The following is a 9,423-nucleotide window of genomic DNA, read 5'->3' as shown; positions in this document are numbered from 1 at the left end:
AAGAATTTTCCATTTTTATACTAGGCTGAAACCCAGTCTCTCTCCATTCTCACATGTGTGGGGAAAACATGAGTCACACACCCCAAGAGCGGTGGGGATCCTTTGCTGTGTGGATGGAAACTCTTCCTGGCGGACATAGCCCAGCAGGGCTCGGAGAGAAGTTCTCTTGACCACTGCTGCCACCTGCTGGTCCCGTGATGCTTAGATTTTAGAAAAAGCCGTGCATAATGCTCCAGTCAAGATGGTGCAAAACGCCAGCATCGTTAGCAGGTAGTTCTGTAGGCCCTGAGTAATAGAAAAGATTGCAATGAAAAAGACTCGAAGCAAATGCACAAAGAGAAGATGGGGTAGTGGTGTGTGCCAATAATCCCAGTACTTGGGAGGCTGAGACAGGAGTACTGGAGGTTGTGGCTGAGCCACAGAAACTTGGCGAGGCCCACAGCAACTTAGTGACATCCTGTTTCAAAATAAAAACTGAGCTGGGCATGGTGGTGCACACTTGTAATCCCAGTACTTGGGAGGTTGAGACAGGAGGATCACACAGGTTCAAAGCCAGCCTTAGTGAGGCTCTCAGCACCGTAGTGAGACCCTGTTTCCAAATAAAAATATAAAGTAGGTCTGGGAGTATATCCTGGAGGTAGAAGGCCCCTGGGTTCCATTTCCTGTGCCCCCACCCCCAAAATCAAAATCAAAAATAAAATTGGTCTAGGATGTAGAGGTAGAACACTCCGTGGTTCCATCTTCAGTACTGGGGAGAGGGGGAGCACAAAAAGCAGATTCTCTCATGATTGCTAGGAACCTTACAAGCCACCCACTCTGGGCACCTGCCATGCATATTTGCTGCCCTCTCCCAATAACCGTACATATTTTCTTGAAACTTGCAAGTGTCTCAGGGACCACCCATTTAGTAAATCCACATGGACATCCAGGACATATGCCCTGCTGCAGTTAGTAACTGACTGTGAGAGACAGGGATTAATCAGTAATGACCTAGAAGAACACTGCAAAGAGAGAGGGGTGTCGTGAGCAAACCGCCATGGCTCTGTAAGACTGCTATGGGACTCTTAGTAAAGCTGGACTGACTGGAGGTGGGGATCTGAGCTTCTAACCACAAGCAGGGAAATGGGGCAACAGGTAGAGATTCCAGGAAGAAGGAATTTTACATGCAAAGTCCTATCGTAAGAGAAAGCATGACACTTCCCAGGGAATAAGAGGAGGCCAGTATAACTAGAGCAAGATGATGTTGGGGCTGTGGGCCTGCCTGAGCACTCAGGGGTCTAGCCGGACCTATCATTCTTTGGAATTCTATTTTGCCAAGCAATGGGAAACCATTAAAGGGAAAGGGCAGTTGTGTGTGCTGAAAACATCAGATTTTTTTTTCTCCTTTGATACTGGGGATTGAACTCAGGGGCATTCTATATCTGATATAGAGCCCCTGCCCTTTTCTTTTTATTTTGAATCAGGGTCTCACTACTTTGCTAAGACCGGCCTCAAACCTGTGATCCTCCTGTCTCCGCCTCCCAAGTACTGGGGTTAAAGGTGAGCTTCAGTATGCGAGGCTCAGATTTGCAATTTTAAGGCCTGTGCCTTTTGTAGGATGAGCAACAGATTGCAGGGGCCTGAATGGATGCAAGGAGACTGACCGACAATAAGGAGGCCACTGCATTCAGAGGAAAGATGATAAAGAACAGATGGGAAGACGGATCCAGATTTAAAGGATGAGGAAAAAACACAGAGAAAGTGTGAAGATGTATGGGGGCACTGGTTTTAAAGGTAGGAAGCCAGGAGCACCATGTCCCGATGTGGTCCAGTCCATCTTTGGGTTAGCAAAGATATATCTTCTTGTGGTAAGCAGAAGTATTTCATTTCCTATAAGATCTATCTATAGAGGTATAGATAAATCAATATTAACACCCCTCTCACAAGGTAAGCCCTCAAACATTGAAAAATAACTATCTTATATTTCCAGAGGCATCTGTTTTCCTGCTCAATATTTTATCTCCTTTAACCATTTTTCACACAGAATAGTTTTCTGGCCATTCTCCTCTGAATGGCTACCAGTTGGCAATCTCACCTTGTAGAGAGAGATCCCGAGATTCTACAATGGTTTGAACATCGCAACAGGATTAATGGCTCTCTAGTTTTAGATATATGAGCTTAGATTTATATTCAGGTCTTCTAAGAGTCAAATAATATTATGCTATTACTACTCTATTTTTTTTAAAGGAAAACCAACACTGATTTCGTTATACATCATGTAGAAGACACACAGGTTTCTTGGAGGTGAATGGGGAAGTGTGTGCCCTGCTGCTAAGAAACTGCCTGCTTGAAATGTGCAGACCAAAGGGCTAGTGACTTTCCTCTTGCGATACCTGAGTCACTGGCTCTGCTGGGCTAACGCCTGAAGCTACCCAAATTTGAAGCAAAGCTTTGGGAAAGGCTGTGGGAAGGGTCCTGTGTCTCTGGAGAAAGAGCTGTCTGACTTGTTGTGGGGAGCGGGTTCATAGAAACAGTACCCTGGAGTGAGCAGAGTCACTGAGCCTCAGGGCTAAGCTGGTAAGTGACAGGCTCCAAAAGATGGGTTCCTGCTGCTGGGCCACACAATGTGGAGGTCTACGGAGACCATTTTCCCTTACAAAGATGCAAGGGGTAAGCAAGGTTTCCTGTCTTTACTGCCCTTCAGCCAGGTCTGCTTTGAAGCAAAGCCAGGAAGAGAAGCTCTAACTGGGCTCTCCCAGGCGACAGGGCCAGGGTGTGACAGCCCAGGTGAGCAGCATGGACACAGGGCTGGCTCTCCTGGCTGCACAGGGAACTCTCACCGAAAAGGGTGGCTTCTGTCTGATCTCATTCTGCCTCCTTTCCTCATGCCTCTTAGGGATCTTGGGACTCCAGTTTACTGAGAAAAATGCAGAGATCAGAGGTAAATTTGTCTGACTAACCCAAACAGAGCAGGTAAAAATGGTATCCAGGAAGGGGAGGGATGTAAAACTTCCAAGGAAGGTATTTTTTCATATTAGTAAGACATATGACCCAATTAATATATGACCCCAAACACCTAACATCATGCACACCTCTTCTTTCAACTTATTAAGTGATTGCATAGAGTGGGTTGTGTTCAGTGATCTTCGTTATACTGAGGCTGAGTCACTGTGAATCTCAGTACTATCAGAAGTCAGTCTGTTATGGTTAGATATACAAGACCTTCTGAAAGGCTCACATAATATTCAGAGTTGCTCTCAGTAAGTCACGAGGGCTGTAATCTCATCCCTTGGCTTGTTTTCCCTCTGCTTCCAGCCTCTACTGTTTGAACATGAAGCCTTGACTCTCCCTCTTTCTGCTTCCAGCCGCCATGCCCTGAGCTCTGCAGACGTGGCCTCCCAGGAATGAAACTTTGAAATCTCCAAAACTTGTAAGCAAATAAATATTCCATCCTCTAAATTGAGTGGTCAGTTGTTTTTGGATTATGGCAGTGAGAATGGTGACCAAGACACAGTGTAATCTCCAACTTCTACAAGTGAAAGCAGCATCCCCAAAGACTAGCCAAGTACAAAGCAGCTAACTGAAACACATGCACACACACATGTATATGCATGCGCATACATGCACACACATGCATCATGTGCTAAGGTGTAATTTACATTTCTTAGCCTCTTTTTCATCAGTTTAAAAACTTAAACCTTAATTTAGATATAGTGTTAGTGCACAATAGGCACTCAATAAATATTTGTTCAAAAACAAATTTACTCAGGTGCTTTGCAAATTAACTTTGTCAGAAATGGATGCAATTACTTAAAATTTAAAAAAATGGGGCTTTAATTTTAAGCATTCTACAACCTATGTGAATACTTTGCTAGCTCTACTTCTCATCTGCACAGATAGAAAAATAATGTTTTCAGACAGTCAAATATATTTTTTCATGGTTCTGAATCTATCCAAACTGCCTAGTCTCCTAGAAAAAAAGACTGATTATATTTGAGCAGTAACAATGATTTTTTTTTCTTCAAAATATTAACTCCTAGAAAGAACACACTAACACCTGAGCAAGAAGTTTTTACCTTGGATTTCTGAAGTAGTTACCAAATAATAGGTCATTTCATTCTTCATCTGGTAGTTGCCACTGACCTATAAATTATGGGGATGATTCCCTGCGTTGTTACCACTGCAGACATGCTGACTAAAAGCTTGTATATATCATACAAAAAAAAAAACAAACAAAAAGAAAAACCAAGCATCAGCAGTGCTGATGGCATTAAAATTAAGCCAAATCATTAAACTCTTATGTTGGGACTCTGATCCCAACATAAATTCTGGCAGCTGAAGGTATAGATTTAAATATGCATCTTTGCCAGGCGTGGTGGCGCAAGCTTGTAATCCCTGCGCTTGGGAGGCGGAGACAGGAGGATCGCGCTGGTTTGGAACCAGCCTCACTGGCTTAAGAGACCCTGTTTCCATATAAAGTTAAAAAAAATAGGTCTGGGAGTGTAGCCCATGGGGGTGTAGCCCGGAGGTAGAAGGGCTTCCAGGAACCCCAGTACCACCACAAAAAAAAATAAATAAAAATAAATAAATAAATAAATATGCATCTTTATGGACCACTCCAAGATACACAGATCACAGGATCTAAGCCACAAAGATAAAGGGTTTGCTTTGGTTTTATTTACAGCTTAAACATTTTGTCTTGTTTCTAACAAAAGCACCTTAAAATTACTATGGGAATTTGGCTTAAGTGTTTAGTTGATAAGTCTTTCTAAGCTATCTTGAATGTAAAGTATTTATAACTTTCCTGTAAATATCTGTGGAGAAGCTGTTAGGCATCTGCACTTAATGATAGGTTATCACTGGACATCATTTAATTCATGTATACAAACCTCTGAGGTTATTGTTGTCGTTGTTGTTTTTCACCCTAGAAAGGTCAATAAATTACTCGTTGCTTTTAACTTCACCCTTTTTCTTTTTAATACCCGCAATTTCATTTTAGTATATTTTTATCTAAAAAAGATCAATAAGTCATTTTTATCAGTTAAAAGTTCTTCTTGTATAAGAAAAGAGCCCTGGAAAATCTAAATTGTATAGGTTTAAGAAATCTGGAACATGTGCTATAATGCTTTACATTTTTTTAAATAAATGCAATGGACCAAGCTTTAAAACCTACTCTAGAAATTCAAGAGCGAGCTCTGCTGACCTTTTTTTTTTTTTTTTGGTGGTACTGGGGGTGGAACCCAGGCTTTCTACCTCCAGGCTATACTCCCAGACCCATTTTATATTATATTTGGAAACAGGGTCTCACTAAGTTGCTGAGAACCTCACTAAGTAGCTGAGGCTGGCTTCGAACCTGCGCAATCCTCCTGTCTCAGCCTCCCAAGCGCGGGGATTACAAGCGTGCGCCACCACACCCGGCTCTGCTGGCCTTTTTAAGGAAGCACTCTGATTAGAACTGCAGGGAACTGCCCAGTTATAATGGTGAATGTCCCATCAGGATGATGCAAGTCTCTTCATTTGCTCCGATGGTCTATGTCCTATTGTACATTTTATAGGAAAGTAAAAAGTGTTTTATAAATATGAAACATTTCTTATTATTTTTCTTAGATCTGTGTAATTGTTATAGTTATTAATGGCATTTATTTTTCTCTTTAATTGGTTATTGGTGATATATTGGAAAGCTATTTATGTTTTTCTCTCTCAAATCTTACCAAGTGATCTCATTGGATCTTAAGATTTTTCAGCTCATTCTCTTAATTTTTTTTTAAAAAAGCTAATGTTATCTACAAGTGATACATTTGTCCTTTTCTTTCCTGTATCTATTTCTTTATTTTTATTATTTCCTTATCAAATGGGCTAGATGTACAGAGAATACTGAGTAACAGTGGCAATGGAGAAATCTCTGTCTTCCAACTTATAAAGAGCCCTCATTCGCCTTAGATGTGTATTTGCTGCTGTATGTGGTGCCGAATCAAACCCAGGGCCTGCACATGCTGGGAAGCGTGCCACCACTGACCCATTCCCTGGCCCTCTGCTGTTGTTTCATAAAAACCCTGTACTGACTGAAGATTCTTTCTCTTTCTAGCTCACAAAGAGGTTAATATAATATACATTATCACATCCTTTCCTCTGCTTATTTAGTATTACAGTAAATAACATGAATTAATTTGCCTGTTATGAACTGTTATGATATTCCTGAACTACTTGGTCATGGAATATTAGTCTTAAAAGTTACTTCCTCTAAGATGTCTTTAGCATTGGCACAGGCAACAGTTTTCTGGATATGGTATCAAAAGAACATGAAACCAAAGCAAGAAGCAAATTAAAAAGTTTCTGTAGAGCAAAGAAAACAATCGACAGAGTGAAGAGACAATCTACAGAATAGGAGATAATATTTGTCCCTTATTTATCTGACAGAGGATTAACAATCAGAATATATTAAGTATTAAAAATGTAACATAAAAACCAAATAATGAAATTGAAAATGGGCAAATGTTCTGAACAAACATATTTGTACAAATACAAATGGTCAATGAAAAAATGCTCAGTATATTTACCTATCAGAGAAATGAAAATAAAAATTGGACATGGTGGTACATGATTGTAATCTCAGTACTTAGGAGGCTGAAACAGGAGGAACACAGGTTTGAGGCCAGACCCAGCAACTTAGTGAGACCCTTTTTCAAAATAAAAAAATAAAATAGGGCTGGGAGTGTAGCTCAGAGATAGAATGCTCCTGGGTTCAATCCCCAGTGCTAAAAATAGACATTGCTACTAAAAATGACAAATTATGGCTGGGCATGGTGGCTCATGCTTATAATCCCAGTGCTTGGGAGGCTGAGACAGGAGGATTGCAAAGGTTCAAAGCCAGCCTCAGCTACTTAGTGAGGCTCTCAGCAACTTGGCGAGACCCTGTTTCCAAATAAAATATAAAATAGGTCTGGGAGTATAGCCCTGAGTTAGAAAAGCTCCTGGGTTTCTCCCAGTACCCCCCCCCCCAAAAAAAAAGACAAATTATGCCTAGGATGTAGAAAAGACAGAACTCTTATGCACTACTAGTAGGAATGTAAATTAGTATTATCCTGTGGAAAATTGTTTGGAGGTTCTTCAAAAGAATTAAAAAAGCTATCATATGATCAAGCATCCACTCCTCATTATATATCCAAAGGAAATGAAGTCAACATACAAGAGAAAGCTAAATCTCCGTAATTATTGTGGCACTACTCACATGAGCCAGAGTATGGAATAAGCCTAGGTGTTCATAAGCAGATAAATGGATAGAAACTATAGTATATTTTATTTTTATTTTTAAATTATCATTACATTTCAATCATAGATAGAGATATATGGAGTATTATTCCACCATAAAGAAGAATGAAATCCTGCTATCTGTAGGAAAATGGAGAGACTGGAGGACACTGTGTTAAGTAGAATAAGCCAGTCATAGAAAGACAACTATCTCATGTTTTCTCTCACATGTGGGAACTAAGAAAAAATATGATCCCAGAGAAGAAAAGGAACTATTAAGGACAATGAAGGGGACCAGAGGAGAAGAGAAGAGAAGAAAGAAGGAAATGTTTATAAGGATAGATGGATAGGATTAAGGCATAATATATGCATTATGAAAATACCATAGTGAATCTCATTAATTTATATAATTAAAATGTATTCCCAGTACTTGGGAGGCTGAGACAGGAGGATTGCAGGTTTGAAGCCTGACTTAGCAACTTAGCGAGGCTCTCAGCAACTTAGTGTGAGACCATGATAAAAGAAAAATCTGTCTGGGGCTGTAGCTTAGAGGTAGAACATCCCTGGGTTCAATTCCTCTGAATGTCTTTTAGCATCCTTCTATACGACTCCAAAAAATTAGCATTAGACTTGGTTAGAGCTTCTGTGAAGAAAGTTCTTAAATGTAGTTTATATATGTAGTTTATAAATGTAGCAAACGTAGTTTATATATAATTTATATATACATATATAGTTTATAAACATAATTTATATATGTATTTTTTTCAATGAAGGTTTATTGTAATAGTGGCCAAAATAGTTTTCAAATGCTTTAAAATAAATCTATCCTTCCTTAGTTCTTCTTTTCACCCATAATTGCAAGTAAGTTATGATCACTAACTTGTATGATTTTCTAAGATTTCAACCTCTTATACAGGATAATATCCAAGGTTGAGTAGAGATAAATTATGTTTGTGAGGCAAATGAAATATTTGTAAACAGATTTACAATATATTTTGAGCATAAAGTTATTTTGTAGAAAGGAACTCCAACTATAATAAATGACAACTGTGCACAAACGTAATTTATGGGTCTATAAAAGTTCTAAGGTTTTTGTGTGTGTGTGGTACTGGGGATGGAAACCAGGGGATTCTACTTCCAAGCGACACCCCCAGACCTATTTTTTCTTCTTTATTTTGAAACAAGGTCTCACTGAGTTGCAAAGGACCTCACTAAGTAGCTGAGGCTGGCCATGAACCAGGATTCGCCTATCTCAACCTCCCGAATCCTGGGATTATAAACATGTACCACCATGCCTGGCTAGTTGTTTTTGATTATTAAAAAATAAAAATTCAGTTCATGAACTTTATTTTTATTTTTTATTTTTTGGTGGTACTGGGGTTCCTGGAAACCCTTCTCTGGCCTACACTCCCAGACCTATTTTTTATTTTTATTTGGAAACAGGGTCTCTTAAGCCAGGAGGAGGCTGTCTTCGAAGCAGCAGGATCCTCCTGTCTCTGCCTCCCAAGTGCGGGGATTACAAGCGTGTGCCGCCACCGTGCCCGGCTCAGTTCATGAATTTTAAACATATTATTTCATCTGCGGGGTTTAAGAGGCCCTGTTTCCGAAAATAAAAATAGGTCTGGGAATGTAGCCCGGAGGTAGAAGGGCTTCCAGGAACCCCAGTACCACACACACATAATAATAATAATAATAATAATAATAATAATAACAATAATAATAGACATTATTTCATCGGAGAATCTTAATTTATCAAATTATATTTTTAAGTTAAAAGTTTCTACTATCACTATTTGTTACATTATGATGTAAAACTATTAAGACTATAATGCACCAATACAAGTATTAAAGATAAAAACTATAATTAAAGATTCATTTATTTTTTTTATTTTTTTATTTTATTTTTTTTTAATTAATTTATTTTTTAAATTGGTGCATTGTAGTCATATATCAATCACATTGGAGTACAAGACTTGAGAGGATATACAAGCACACATCATCCAATTAGCCCTCCTCCAGCCCCCGTCCCATTCCCTCCCCCTCCCTCCATCCCACACTTCTTTGGTGATTTACTTTGATACATTTGTTTATGTACCTCCTGCGTTTTAAAGAGGCTCCGTCCTGCAGTATTACATACCCTCTGATTGGTCACATTAGTTGCTTCACTATAGGGCCCTTTCTATAGCTCAACCTCTT

At 39.4% G+C, this 9,423-nt stretch overlaps 1 protein-coding gene across 1 annotated transcript in view; it reads right to left on the bottom strand.

The window, feature by feature from the left end:
• Positions 1-201: 201 nt before the first annotated feature.
• The window catches only part of TMEM144 (transmembrane protein 144), a gene marked incomplete at both ends in the record, with an annotated part of 45,280 nt that continues 36,058 nt past the window's right edge, over positions 202-9,423 (bottom strand). Inside the window, one exon of the mRNA XM_080697512.1 lies at positions 202-285. Coding sequence (XP_080553638.1) covers positions 202-285 — 84 coding nt within the window. The remainder of the gene's footprint in view (positions 286-9,423) is intronic.

Source organism: Muscardinus avellanarius (assembly GCF_963383645.1).
Source record: "Muscardinus avellanarius genome assembly, chromosome: 6".
Taxonomy (NCBI): domain Eukaryota; kingdom Metazoa; phylum Chordata; class Mammalia; order Rodentia; family Gliridae; genus Muscardinus; species Muscardinus avellanarius.
The sequence above is the reverse complement of the archived record's forward strand: the minus strand, read 5'-3'. Positions and strand labels throughout refer to the sequence as shown.